The 14,176-nt window shown below is 41.3% G+C and overlaps 1 protein-coding gene across 2 annotated transcripts in view; it reads left to right on the forward strand.

Moving 5' to 3' along the window:
• LOC138592101 (dedicator of cytokinesis protein 9) overlaps nucleotides 1-14,176 on the forward strand; it is an 84,298-nt gene that overhangs the window by 67,671 nt on the left and 2,451 nt on the right. The window contains exons 28-54 of one of the 2 annotated variants that reach the window (XM_069662725.1): nucleotides 494-640; nucleotides 743-826; nucleotides 940-1,051; nucleotides 1,904-2,082; nucleotides 2,188-2,304; nucleotides 2,559-2,670; nucleotides 2,757-2,890; nucleotides 4,168-4,282; nucleotides 4,396-4,462; nucleotides 4,557-4,604; nucleotides 6,596-6,663; nucleotides 7,561-7,676; nucleotides 7,800-7,937; nucleotides 8,028-8,210; nucleotides 9,048-9,161; nucleotides 9,280-9,495; nucleotides 9,697-9,754; nucleotides 9,950-10,056; nucleotides 10,911-11,033; nucleotides 11,152-11,265; nucleotides 11,485-11,490; nucleotides 11,892-11,921; nucleotides 12,494-12,640; nucleotides 12,724-12,934; nucleotides 13,464-13,654; nucleotides 13,745-13,845; nucleotides 13,922-14,060. In XM_069662725.1, coding sequence (XP_069518826.1) covers nucleotides 494-640; nucleotides 743-826; nucleotides 940-1,051; nucleotides 1,904-2,082; nucleotides 2,188-2,304; nucleotides 2,559-2,670; nucleotides 2,757-2,890; nucleotides 4,168-4,282; nucleotides 4,396-4,462; nucleotides 4,557-4,604; nucleotides 6,596-6,663; nucleotides 7,561-7,676; nucleotides 7,800-7,937; nucleotides 8,028-8,210; nucleotides 9,048-9,161; nucleotides 9,280-9,495; nucleotides 9,697-9,754; nucleotides 9,950-10,056; nucleotides 10,911-11,033; nucleotides 11,152-11,265; nucleotides 11,485-11,490; nucleotides 11,892-11,921; nucleotides 12,494-12,640; nucleotides 12,724-12,934; nucleotides 13,464-13,654; nucleotides 13,745-13,845; nucleotides 13,922-14,060 — 3,177 coding nt within the window. Of the gene's footprint in view, nucleotides 1-493; nucleotides 641-742; nucleotides 827-939; nucleotides 1,052-1,903; nucleotides 2,083-2,187; nucleotides 2,305-2,558; nucleotides 2,671-2,756; nucleotides 2,891-4,167; nucleotides 4,283-4,395; nucleotides 4,463-4,556; nucleotides 4,605-6,526; nucleotides 6,664-7,560; nucleotides 7,677-7,799; nucleotides 7,938-8,027; nucleotides 8,211-9,047; nucleotides 9,162-9,279; nucleotides 9,496-9,696; nucleotides 9,755-9,949; nucleotides 10,057-10,910; nucleotides 11,034-11,151; nucleotides 11,266-11,484; nucleotides 11,491-11,891; nucleotides 11,922-12,493; nucleotides 12,641-12,723; nucleotides 12,935-13,463; nucleotides 13,655-13,744; nucleotides 13,846-13,921; nucleotides 14,061-14,176 lie in introns of both variants that reach the window. The other variant, XM_069662724.1, reaches the window with a different exon arrangement.

The raw sequence follows: 14,176 nt of genomic DNA on the forward strand, positions 1-14,176 counted from the left end.
TGGTAACCTGTAGACACAGAGTGCAGGAGAATGTTTGGGTTGCTTGGCAACAAAAGTCCAGTTTCAGTTAAAGTGTGGGACTAGTGTAGTAAAAAATAATCTATTGTTGATTATTACTGTTTACTACTATTTGCCGCTTGTGTAACTGTGACGACCGAATCACAGCAGTGATGATATTCAGTGTGACATCACTCCCTCTCGTGTGACATTGCTTAATTTTCCGGCATTAGAACAGTGTATGTTGGACTGATTTGGATGTATGTAGATTTTAATGAGGTAACATAACCTCAGTGAAACATAGTGGCACATTGGTGTGTTTAAGTAGCTATCAGACAGCAAGGCAGGTCTATGTCACAGCTAAAAGCTCAGGGAGATCTTTCATTGCATTTTTTGACTATAAGAAAAATGTAGAAAGTAACAAGACTACTCTTTTAATGTGGGGTATATTAGCTAGATAATTATATTTGTACATACATTTTGCTATGCCCTACAGCTGTCCAGGAATCAGCGCTTCTCAGCGTCCTTCCATCATAGCGTGGAGACTCTGGTCAACATGATGATGCCTCACATCACTCAGAAATACAAAGACAACCTGGATGCGGCCAGGAACGCCAACCACAGTCTGGCAGTCTTCATCAAGGTCAGAAATCACAGTTACTGTATCTCACACGTTAGTATATTATTGAAAATGTACAAATGAATATCTATTTAATTATTGCTATTTTTCCCTATTCATGTGTAGCGCTGTTTCAACCTGATGGACAGAGGCTTTATGTTCAAGCAGATCAACAACTACATCAACTGCTTTATGCCTGGAGACCCAAAGGTACCCTGACAATACAAACAGTAAATACATTCATACAAACAAATTTAACAACAGCTTGTTGAAATGTGCAGATTCTTGTTTGGGTATTAAAGCTGCCGCTGTTTCTGTTGCAGACGCTGTTTGAGTTCAGGTTTGAGTTCCTGCGTGTCGTGTGCAACCACGAGCACTACGTCCCTTTAAACCTGCCCATGCCTTTCGGAAAGGGAAGGATACTGAGGTTTCAAGGTGAGTAGGCGCTCAAAAGTCTAACTAAACCATACATAAAAGAGCCTTTTGTTGTAGCAGCCTTGATTTTACAGAATGTACTTTTTTTGTGTTCCTTCATTAGCTTTATTATCTCCATATGATACGGTGGAGTCAAACGATACTCTAGTCGGTAGGTGCCGGGGTGTGCTGCTTGCATGTCATCTCCAAAAAGAGCAGACCTCGATCTAATCATTCAGCCATGAAAAGAATGGATAAAATTATTAACTGGAAGACGTGAATTAAATGAATGATCTTCCAGTTCCATCCTGAAAGATTATACTGTTTATAATTAGTTGCATATATAAGCTGGGACTGGCTCTTTGTGCAGATGCTGGGGATTATATTTGCAAGCGTTTCTGTTTTGAAGTGGAGAATGATTCCAAAGAAAGCAACATTACTTTCCTAAATAATCACATCTTTAGACAAAACAATCTGTTTCGTTTGATTAAAGTCTTTTTGGGGAATCGTGAGTGTGATTTGTAGTTGCTTTTCTTGTTTTAAATACGGCTGGAAGCCATCTGTGAACAGCTGTGCAATCATAAGCTTCAGTCCTGTTTGTCTTTTTCTACAATGATCACTGTTGATGTGAAGCAGCAGCTCATTTACACAGCTTGAATGTGTCAGACATGAATTCCAAGCTTATAGATGGAAGAATGTGTCAGAAACTAAGATATTTGCATCGTTCACCAGATTTTAAACGTGATCAACACTCTGTTTATGTCTGAGCTCGTCTGTCCTGTTTCATCTCTTTGTAGCAGACGAATGAAATGAAAATACTTTCATTGTTTGGACTCTTTTCTCCTCACACCTGCCTCCTCTTCATCCCTTCAGACCTCCAGCTGGATTACTCGCTGACAGACGACTTCTGCAAGAACCACTTCCTGGTCGGGCTGCTGCTCAGGGAGGTCAGTGCAGCTCTGCAGGAGTTCAGGGAGATCCGTCAGAACGCCATCCAAGTGCTGAAGAGCCTGATGATAAAGCACACATTTGATGACCGCTACACCTCCAAAGTAAGCAGCTCTTTCTTACTTCTTTGTTTCTTTTGTCTGCACTTCATCTTCTGATGTCGTTTGTTATCAGGAGAAATTCTAATGAGAGATCTATTTGTTTTTCAGAGCCAGCAAGCCAGGATGGCCACTCTGTACTTGCCCTTGTTTGGTCTGCTTCAAGAGAACGTGAACAGGCTGAATGTGAAGGAAGTCGCCCCTTTCCCCATCAACCACTCCAACAATGTAAGGGAGCCACCTAGTGGTTTCTGTTTAGTATTATATCCTCTTACATACTGTAGCTTGTATTTAATTTCTTAATACAGGAAAAAAGCAAAACATAACAAAAGCATAACTCCTTAAATCTAGACTTCTAGATCTATCTAGACTAGAGTATCTAGATCTTCTATCTAGTCTCCTGCACTTTGCTCTCTGACTAGAACCTGTGGATTTTAGGATCTGTCCTTGTATCGATTAAAATGTTGCATTTTTTCCCTCAGAATGGAAGAGAAGATTCACTTTTCACCAACGCTTTGATGACACCTCCCAGGTCCAGCACCTTTCTGGACACCAGCTTGCACAAAGATGTGTTTGGAGCCATCTCTGGCACCTGTGAGTGGAAAGATGATGCTGAAAGAATCTTCTTTTCTTTTTGGTTCCTTTATTAATAAAACACTTCTTCGTCTTTTTCCTAACAGCTTCACCTCACACCTCATCAACCCCGAACATTAACTCTGTGCGCCACGCAGACTCGCGTGGCTCACTCATCAGCACTGATTCTGCCAACAGCCTGCTGGAGAAGCACAACGACAAGGGCAACTCGCTGGACAAGGTACATCTGAGAAAGTGCTGCCAGATGCCTGCAGAGTAATTTCATAGAACTTCTATTAGAAATCAAACTATCCTAAAGATAGCAGAGGTCCCCTTGTAATGACAAAAGTACCACAAGAAGTCAGCCCTTGTTAACTTGTACCATTAACTCCCCCACCTTACCTGTACGGCTGGCCGTGGCAGAAGGAGAAGTTTGCACGGAGACACTCTGTCAATGTCCCGCGCCTCTCTACGGAGACTGATGAGACCATGCTCTCTGTGCGCACCAAGCGCGTCACCATGGACTTCTCCCTGCTGTCTGTCCCCTGGGTGTCAGAGGGCACCCTGCAGCCCAGCATTTCACTTCAAGTACAAAACCTTCCTTCACACAGTCATCCTCCCCTCTTAGGAGTGTCCCACCTGGGAGTGTTAGAGTGTGTGAGAGTGTCCTTGTGTCCTAAGCCCTTTCTTTGCCAGATGAGTCTCAGGCTTCGGCCTGTTCGTCTCTGGTGCTGTAAAGCAGCCCTGCTGTACCACAGGGCCTCACAGGGTTTGTCTCTGCTGTTTTTCCAGATGTTCCTCAGCATGCAAGGGATTTCTTACTGCTACGTGTGCCGTGTCATTTTCCGCTTTCAATGATAGACAGCCTCAAACTAAATCTGAAGGGTCCATTAAGCAGAAAACATTTGATTTACTTTAGGTTGTTTGTTTTATCTTTTGTTGAAGCTGTTTTCATTTTTGATATTTGGCGGCTTTTATAGCAATGTTGGTAAAAGCATAGAGGGGAAAGGAAGATAGAAATAACTGCAACACACCTCCACAGTTTTTTGTCTACCCCTTCTTAAAAACTAACTTTAGCCTTGAGATATCCACCCCATTACAAAGCCATGGCCTCATGCTTTCCACTCAGTCATCCCCAGCCAGTCTCATGGTCTAGACTAACTGCTGGCAAAGGAACGTGCTTGGTATACCGCCAACCCCCTTGCTGTGGTAGAGCTGTTGCTCCGCTGCTTTGGTTCTGTTTTCTTCCTGCTCTCTGCCTGGGAGAAAATGGGAGAAAAAAGCTGGGAGAGAAGGTGGTTGTTTTTCCACAGTGCATTTTTACCTGCAACATCTGAGTGAATGATGACCACTACTGTAGTGTACCTCGTCTTTTGGAATTTCAAAATAAAAGCTGTAAACAGTTTCTATCACACTGTGGTTTATCTTGAGGCATGAAAGGGAGTTAGACAGAGCTACTGACCGTAACAGGATAATCTGTGTGTCTTTCTGTGCCTGACTGGGTTCTCTCTCCCTCAGAACCAGCCTGCTTCAACGCTGGGCAGTACCCTCCTGCGATGTGATAAACTGGACCAGTCAGAGATCAAAAGCCTCCTCATGTGCTTCTTACACGTGCTCAAGAGCATGTCTGAGGGTAAAATCTCAGCCCGTCTCTTTCACACTGAGCTTATTTACTTGTCTACAATCGAAAAAATTAATTAAAAATTAAATTTATAACAAATGAATATGAATGTCTGTCTCTTCCAGATGCTCTGTTCACGTACTGGAACAAGGCCACATCCGCTGAATTAATGGACTTCTTCACTTTAGTCGAGTAAGACATCTTGAATAGCTTTAGTAACAACCCTGACATGATAAATATAGTTTATAAGTTATTGTGGCTGATGTTCACTTTCTTCTCCTCTCAGAGTTTGCCTCCATCAGTTCAGATACATGGGAAAGAGATACATCGCAAGGTAATGTTATCATGAATGCCAATCTCTCAAGGATTTTAAGTTAAATTAGTTCTTGAAGGACTTCAGCATTTTAGTACAGTGGTTCCCACCTTCCTTCTGCCATACCCCACAGCCCCTTAGAAACCAACCCTTAAAGACATCAACTGACATGTTTGAATTGTGTTCACAGATTTTAGATAGGTTGTTTAACACTATATAAAGATGTAAACTCTTAAAATATTTTTCATACAGCTGAATTTTCAATGTTTTTTGTCAAATATGTATACTAAGACCACTTGAAGTTGCAGGAGTTGAAAGGTCAACCTTTTGTCCATTAGCTTGCTAACGGATATTTTTTTCACAATTTAACCTTGTCTTTTAACTAAAGTAAGCTTTAACAATTAACCATAAACAATGTATTACTTTGAGCTCAAAACTGGATATCTATTTCTTGGCTTCATCCACTACTATAATCGACTTTAACAGTTTATCCATTGCTAACTGTCTGTTAGCTTAAGTGCGGTTACTTTTAACGTTAGCTAACCATCTCAGTGTTTGCATACTTTGACCTAATTCAACAGTTAATCCATAAAGTTAAACTTACACATTTTAACTGTTCATCCATAACTTTTACCTAATTATTTCCACTGTTTATTACTTCAGCTTAGCATCTTCACAGTTAAGTTGATATAGCTAACTATTTGACCGTTTGCGTAAAACTTTAAGCTAGTGCTTTTAGCCATTTATCCATTAATGTTACTTTTAGCTAATTAAGTTAGTTCAACCGTTTACTAACTAGCTAACTGTTTTAACAGTCTGTCAGTTATTTTTAGCTATTTAATTTTATGAGCCTTACTGTTAACGTGTCAGTTTTAGCAACACTTTAAACCGTTTATCAAGTACTTTGAGCTAGCTAGTTCAACCATTTATCCATTGCCCTTTGCTTAATATTTTAACCTTTGTTCATTTGTTTTAGCTAAGTCAAATATCTATCCATAACTTATTATCTCAACTGTTAGCCATTACTTATAGCTAAGTAACGTTGAACCTTTAGCTATCATTTTTAGTAGTGCATCCATTAGTTTTACATTAGCTTATCGTAACTCAACTTTCTCTGCACCCGGACTTTGACTCTCAATTGTGACGCATGGTGTTTCAGTTGATTTAAAATCAACTTTGATTGTTATTTGTTGATTGAGTATATTGAGCACAGTTTTAGACAATGTAATTAAAATGTATTTAAACACACATACTGAACTATCCTCACTTTTTGGGGGGTGATCTGGCCTTGACTTCCAGAGGGCTTTGGGTGTTCACTATCTCTAACCTCCCACCACTGTTTCTATCTCTATTCACTTAAATGCTGGCAAGTTTAACAAAATAAAACAAAACCTGGCTCCTGCCCTGTCCTGCTTGGGTAAGACTAAAAACTAGAACTGACTCTCTTCAACTAAATGCATGATATCTTCTCAACCAGTAAAAGTTGCAGTGTTGTGACACAACGCCTGGCTCTTAAGTCATGTGCCATCTGTCTTTCTCATTCTAATATGCATGGCGTTTGCATTAAGTCACTGCTTTATTGCTGCCTCTGCTGCTTTGATTTGTGTCTAATTAAACTGCATGCCAACAAATATACAGGGCACTGGTTTACTGCAGCAGCTGCTCAGTGAGTCTATATGTAAAAGACATACACGAATATTCAAATATTGTTTTCCAGTTGGATTTTATTTGGTGTTTTTTCATTTGAATTACATCAGTTCTGTAGTTTACAATATGTAAATACAGAATTGACCTTAGCTTTGAAAATCTAATCAAAGCAAATCTGCTTTTGCAACCAGGACAAAAAATTGGAACAAAAAAACAATTCACCCTAACCTGCTTCACTAACTCCTTCTCTGCTACTAGTCTGCCATTCATCTAACATTGTCCTGTTTCCTCATCAGGAACCAGGATGGGGCAGGACCCGTAGCACATGAGCGGAAGTCTCAGACTCTGCCTGTGTCCCGTAACAGGGCGGGAATGATGCATGCCCGCTTACAGCAGCTCAGCAGCCTGGATAACTCATACACTTTTAACCACAGTAAGTGTCCCATACTGTCATTTTTATCACAGGTCCTCTACGAGAGGACCCCCGCCGCTCTCAACCTCACCCTATTTAGTCTGACTCCTCAAGCTTTTCAAACATCATCTTCATCAACATCACCCTCTTCCTCATTCTCTGTGTAAACCCAGCCTGCTGTCGAGCAGATAATGCCTTAGAAAGTATGGGTGCATCATGAATACATTAAAGTGGGGCTAAGGAAGCTGTGTGCAGCTTTATGTTGATTTTATATAATAGTCTTTAGCTGTGTGCTCAGTCTGTTGAATGGCATCATTTAATACAGTTTCTTTGTGTTTTCAGTGTAAGAAAGATTTCAAGTATTCTTGGAATATCTGTAGACCATGGTAAGAGTGTATCAGGTTAGCAGGCAGTTTGCAGACTACTTCACTGGCTCTGTTCATTTGGTTGAATTACAAGCATGCCTATTTTAACAGAACATTAGCTTTCAGAGTCTTCACATCCATCTGGCCAGCTCATCTGCTCTGAGCCTAATTTTACATTTCACTTTCTGGAAGAAAAAAAAGCAATCCATGAAAAATATGAAAAGGGTTTCATTCCAAAACACTGCCTTTCATGATACATTCAATCTCAAAATGTTGGCACTTGAGCAACATATTTGCTACAATTTGTAAACCAAATGAGTGCCTCACCAACGTGTCACCATTCATTTGATAGTAGGTGTTGATTTTTGGATGAAACTTAACCTTTTCAACATAATGATATCCTCCATCTTTCAAGCAACAGCTTTGCCTTTAACACTAAGATTTCATATTTCCAGAGATATGATATGATGTGATATGGCCTTTCTGAAGAGTAGTGAATTAGTGAACTGGTGTAAAGTGAAACGACTACAGCTTTCTGTTTCGTCCGTTTTAGCCTACAGTCACTCGGATGCAGACGTGTTGAATCAGTCTCTGCTGGAGGCTAATATCGCTACTGAAGTGTGCCTGACGGTCCTGGACACCCTAAGCATCTTCATCATGGGATTTAAGGTAACACATGAAATATAACTCGTCTCCTTTAAACAGTTTTTGTACTGGAACTATTTTATCTTAAATACTGTGCTTAGGTTATGTAAAGATAATGTTTCTAAATGATACTCTGCTTCTCCACAGACCCAGCTGTGCTCTGACCACGGCCACAGTCCGCTAATGAAGAAGGTGTTTGAGGTCCACCTCTGTTTCCTGCGGATCAATCAGTCAGAGACGGCCCTCAAGCAGGTCTTCACTTCGCTGCGCACTTTCATCTACAAGGTGTGAAAGACGTTGGATACCTGCCTAAAAATGATCTATCATCTTAGACGTTCATTGTAGCTTACATGTCTTGTCTTTTTCACCCTCCAGTTTCCCTGCACCTTTTTTGAGGGGCGAGCCGACATGTGCGCTGCTTTCTGCTATGAGATCTTGAAGTGCTGTAACTCCAAGCTGAGCTCCATCCGCAGCGATGCGGCCCACCTGCTCTACTTCCTCATGAAGAGCAACTTTGACTACACGGGTCGCAAGTCGTTCGTTCGTACGCACTTACAGGTGAGGTCGACGTTTGAATGGGGACCCAACTGGTTTTCAATGCTGTCATGTTCATCATTCTAGCCTTGAGTCCTTAAGACTCTTTGCCCTTTTTATTAGCTCAAACAAACATAATTAACTTTATTTATTCACTTGAAAATCAACATTATCTTGTCATATAAACACGATTTTAAAGTGATGACAGGTTTCAGAGATCGACTACAGAAAGAGACGAAATACATCTTACATCTTACTTTTTGAAAAACAAAAGGAAAAATATAAAAAAAGTATTTGACAGAAAATTTAATTTGCAATAATTATTATTATTATTATTATATTTACAAACATTATATTACAACTGGGGTGGCAATTTTCTGATGACGAGACCAATAAAGTTCTTTGGGAAACAAAGACGTCTTTTGATGTAATTTAATTGAAGAATAATAGAAGATGAGTAAAAGCAATTCACAACTCGAGCTGGGTCAGACCAGTACTTCACAGTGTATGTTATACATAACAGAAGAACTCCCTCTCACAGAGACAAAGCAAGGTGTTACTGTTATGACTTTAGCAGAGGCGCCTGACTATCTAGAGTTTACCCCTTGCTTTGGAGCTCTCGACCCAGATAAGGCCACCAACTATCTCTGTAAGACAGAAGGAGCAACAGTAAATCATGCACAAGACCCTGGAGAGGAGTAGACAGTGCATATCCTTAAAATTCACCTAAGCTGATTATACCATGATTATTGACTGTATAATAATAAAGAAGTTAGAACACATCATCAAACATGTTAACATTGTTCTCTGTGGGACCTCAAAGACTAAACAATATTTATTGATTCGTTTTCCTTTCTTTAGGTGGTGATTGCTGTCAGTCAGTTGATTGCTGACGTCATTGGTATTGGCAGTACCCGATTCCAGCAGTCTCTGTCAATAATCAATAACTGTGCCAACAGTGACAAAACTATCAAGGTCAGGACTTTATTTATGCACATAATTATCTTCTGGTTCCACTTTAATAGTTAAAATAATGTGCCCAAACTAGCAACAGCAAAGCTGACTGTTCTCAATTCTGCATCCTCCCTAACAGAACACAGCGTTCCCATCAGATGTGAAAGACCTGACCAAACGTATCAGAACAGTTCTGATGGCCACGGCTCAGATGAAGGAGCACGAGAGAGATCCGGAGATGCTGGTCGACCTGCAGTACAGCCTCGCAAAGTCGTACGCCAGCACGCCTGAACTACGCAAGACGTGGCTGGACAGCATGGCACGAATACATGTGAAGAACGGAGACCTGTCGGAGGTGAGAAGAGCTCAGTCTATGATGCTTATTAACATGTAATCTACTGTAGGTTTGTGTCTGTAGATGATTCTATACGACACCAATGATCAAGCACTGACTGGATAGATTTGGTATTGGTCCAGTTAATTGCACGTGTCTTATATCATTATACTATCAGCATCTCTTTTCTTATCTGACCTGAGTTGTTATTGTTGTTTACAGGCGGCCATGTGCTACGTGCACGTGGCAGCACTTGTGGCAGAATACCTGCGGAGAAAAGGTGATTATCTTTTTTCATTTGCACGCCACTAAGCAGCTCTGTTCTGTATTTTCTCTTTAGGCCACATGAATATTAATGTCTGAAAAATATTAAAGAATTATGTTAGCCTTCTCCTCTTAGCAATCTTTCTTTAATGTGTTGTAAGAAAGATCCAGCTCACTGTTTAAATGTTATCTCCCCTCATGTTGCTTGCAGCCATGATCAAGCAGGGCTGCTCGGCGTTCCGGGTCGTGACTCCAAACATTGATGAAGAAGCAGCAATGATGGAGGACGTCGGCATGCAGGACGTCCATTTCAATGAAGTATGCATTATTAATGCAAAGAAAAAGGATAAGGAACCATGTTTAAATGTGACTGTGCTAATGAGCAATCAAAGATTTGACCAGGGATTTAGATACAGCTTCATGTGCAGATTACATTTAGATTACTAGCCCTCAAGTTGAAGGCACTTTTTGTGTGTTGCCTTGGACAATAATATTATATTATTAATATATAGAATTATATATAATAAGTCAGAATTACTGCATATTTTTGTTAATTAAACACAAGATTCTTGTGCCCTATTGATAAGGATCGGCGCCTAGTCTAGAAACCCCTCCCCTTGTGCCCTCATCCCAATACTTCAGAGCTCCAGATATTAACACTGCTTATACTACCTACCCTACCAAATGGCTCCTAATGACCCCCCACAACTGCAGTTAGATGGGCAGTGAGAGCCAGCACATCAACAGGGTTATCAAGTGGGCACCTCCCTTCGCCTGTGTTTCATCAAGCTAGGCCCACGGCTTCTCGGGGAAGCTCAACAGTTAGCTCTGGTGTCCCAGAACCACCCACCTCCATGCTAGCTCTCACCGCCCATCACACCCACACACAGAACCTCTTTGTGCTATCATGTCCTGATGGAGAAATGCAACTATTCCTGGTGCCAACGTTGTATATCTCCCAGTAATGAGATGGTTGATTGTGTTTTTAAGCTATTATAAAAAGGTTTTCTCATACGCAATCTTGCAGTCTTCTACAAAAAGGTTTGTTACTCATTAGACTGCATTTCTATGTGCATTTGATCATATCTGGTCTTAATAGAGGAGGTTTTGCCTTATCAAACACTTTCTTATGAAGCTATATATTTCATTTCCCCCTTCCGTTATTCCCCCAGGACGTCCTAATGGAGCTCTTGGAGGAGTGCGCTGATGGGCTGTGGAAAGCCGAGCGTTACGAGCTCATCTCCGACATCTACAAGCTCATAATTCCCATTTATGAGAAGCGCAGGGACTTTGAGGTACACAGCTGCCTGATTGGGAAGTTTATTTCCCCCACAACGATCAATAATAATTTAGCCTCGTGTTGTAACGTTAGTATCTACAAATTTTTGATGTGATTTTTATAACTTTGCACAGAAACTGGCCCACCTGTACGACACGCTGCATCGGGCGTACAGCAAAGTGACAGAGGTCATGCACACAGGAAAGAGGCTGCTGGGCACCTACTTCAGAGTGGCTTTCTTTGGCCAGGTCAGTTTACCTTCACGAGGGTGCTACTTTTAATTTGCTGCAAGAATTGAGTTGCTGTTTTTTTCACAAAAAAGCACAAGTATTAATTTAATTGCTGATGTTAAAAAATAATGCACAGGTGCTGCTGAACGCTGTTTTATCTTTTAAAGCATGACCACATGCTGCGGCATTTCCTGATCCACTCTAACACCCTTTTCTGCTTTTTATCCTCTGTTGAAGGCAGCGGTAAGTTGTGCAATAGACCTCGCTAGCCGCTCTGAGCAGCCTGAGTCTTTGTGTGGTGGTGTTGGTGCTGCTGTAATCCATTGCATTTTTCAGTCATAGTTTGCTGTGTAAAGTTACAGTAACCACTGCTGCTTTCTGTTTCTGAGATCTGTTGCATGGCGCTCTTCTACTCATTTACTGCTTTTGTGTTACAAATCTAAGTTTGTAGGATTTAAGTACTGACACTGAGTTTTGTCTTATCTTGTGCAGTAATACGATAAATCTGTTGGGTGTGGTATCCATGTCTCTCTTGACATGAGGGTCTAACTGGTGTTGCTGTAGTTTGAAGTGTTGATTTTATCAGAAGTATTGAAGTAGTTGTTGTGGAATAACATGATTTTCTGCTGTCCACACCCTTATAGCAGTACCAGTTTACTGACTCAGAGGCTGAGGTAAATCCATATGAAAGCCAACATAGCAGTTTTGCTGCAGTGGTGTGTTAGGTTGTGTTGTGCTCCTCTGCTAATGCAGTGCTCTTCCACGTGCATTGCTTATCTTTTAGCCCTTTAACACCTCTTCGACTTGTTGTTAATCATACTAGTTAACCCTTGAAGGGCTGATAGTAGGATTCACTCTCACAGTGTAAACGCATGGCTTCCCCCATCTGTTCATGGGACTCTCTTAACCATTTTACATACAAGAGAAATGACTAATTAACGTGCTCCCACTGACAGTGTGAAATCTGTGCCCCCCATCTCTATCATTTGATGTGTCTCACATCATTTAAACTGACACTAGTTGGTGTTAGCAGTGGAGGGTTTTGTTGTATCTGTGTTTGGATGTTAGAGCTGAGACTTGAACATTTTAGATCAAAATAAAGCTAATTTTACAACCTAATTTTAACAAACTGTTGGCACAACTCCCTCCCACAACCCATGTATGGTTTGGTGTTGTACTGTTTGCTTCTTTGAATCTAAGCACACTGTTTTTTTCATCCCTTCTGACCATGTTATGTCTTTTTTAGGGCTTCTTTGAGGATGAGGACGGTAAGGAGTACATCTACAAGGAACCAAAATTCACCCCTCTGTCGGAGATATCGCAGCGGCTCCTTAAGCTGTACTCTGACAAATTCGGACAGGAGAACGTGAAAATGATCCAGGACTCTGGAAGGGTAACACTTTGTTAATATTTAATATGTGACATGCATGACCTTAAACATCCTACCTATTTTTTAATGACATGCATTCTCTGCAGATCAACCCCAAAGACCTGGACTCTAAGTACGCGTACATCCAAGTGACACACGTGACCCCGTACCTGGAGGAGAAGGAGCTGGTAGACAGGAAGACAGACTTTGAGAAGAGCCACAACATCCGGCGCTTTGTGTTTGAGATGCCGTTCACCATATCCGGCAAAAAGCAGGGCGGGGTGGAGGAGCAGTGCAAACGCAGGACTATACTAACCAGTAGGTGACCATATATATACTGTAGGCTCTAATGGCACATGGGATAAGCTCTTAAAGGGGTACTCACGCAATTCAGAAATGCAGTACTATAAAATGTTAAAAGATTTTCAGTAAAGGAAGTCAATTTTTGGGGGCTAAATATGAAGTATCAATGCATATTCCCTGTAACCTGACTGGCATGGGCACATCTCTTGACCACGTTTGAGGCCACATACACACACGATATTGAAGTCGAGTGTTAATCACTTAAGGCCTCACATTACTCAGCCCCGTGTGTGATTGTAAGATCTTGATTAGATTGTGAACATGTCAGCTATTTGTCAAGGATCTTTTCTAATCGTAATCACAGTTTTATTGTTTTATGGTGCAAAAGCTCCAAAAGTTCAACCTCGTCTTCTTATCTTTATTATCTGAGAGCTTTCAAAGCATGTCCCGCACGCGTTTGAGCAGATCCTGAGCTGTAAAACACATGCAAGAAGATTCATCCAAGTTGGTGACCCCCCCTTCTTGTTGTCTTTCTGTCCCCCAGCCACACACTGTTTCCCCTACGTGAAGAAACGTATTGCGGTGATGTACCAACACCACACTGATCTGAGCCCCATCGAGGTGGCCATCGATGAGATGAGCAAGAAGGTGGCCGAGATCAAACAGCTCTGCTCCTCCAGTGAGGTGGACATGATCCGTCTGCAGCTCAAACTGCAGGGCAGCATCAGTGTCCAGGTGCCTGCTCTGAATTCTGTCTACATACACACACACTTAACAAACAAAATAAGACAATGAAAATAACATTGCTGCCACATCCTCCCTCAGGTAAACGCAGGGCCGCTTGCATATGCCCGAGCTTTTCTGGATGATTCAAGCGCCAAGAAGTATCCTGATAACAAGGTCAAACAGCTGAAAGAGGTCTTCAGGTGAGATTATTTGACATAAATCTTCATCAATTTTGTGTAAATTCTCCTTTAACACATTTAACGTTTTTTTAATCAGGCATTTTGTCGAGGCATGTGGCCACGGCTTAGGCATTAATGAGCGCCTGATCAAAGAGGACCAACAGGAGTATCACGATGAGATGAAAGCAAACTACAGAGACCTCGCCAGGGAGCTGTCCATCATCATGCATGAGCAAGTAAGTACAGTATCCGGAGCTGAAGGATCACTGTAATTACTTTATGCGTAATGCATTTTAACACACATAATCTGCCCCTGAGACCGGGTTTGATATTCATTAAACGTTTGATCATG

Source organism: Semicossyphus pulcher, unplaced genomic scaffold, assembly GCF_022749685.1.
Source record: "Semicossyphus pulcher isolate SPU_LCO1_2020_fin unplaced genomic scaffold, fSemPul1.0.p SCAF_15, whole genome shotgun sequence".
Classification (NCBI taxonomy): Eukaryota; Metazoa; Chordata; class Actinopteri; order Labriformes; family Labridae; genus Semicossyphus; species Semicossyphus pulcher.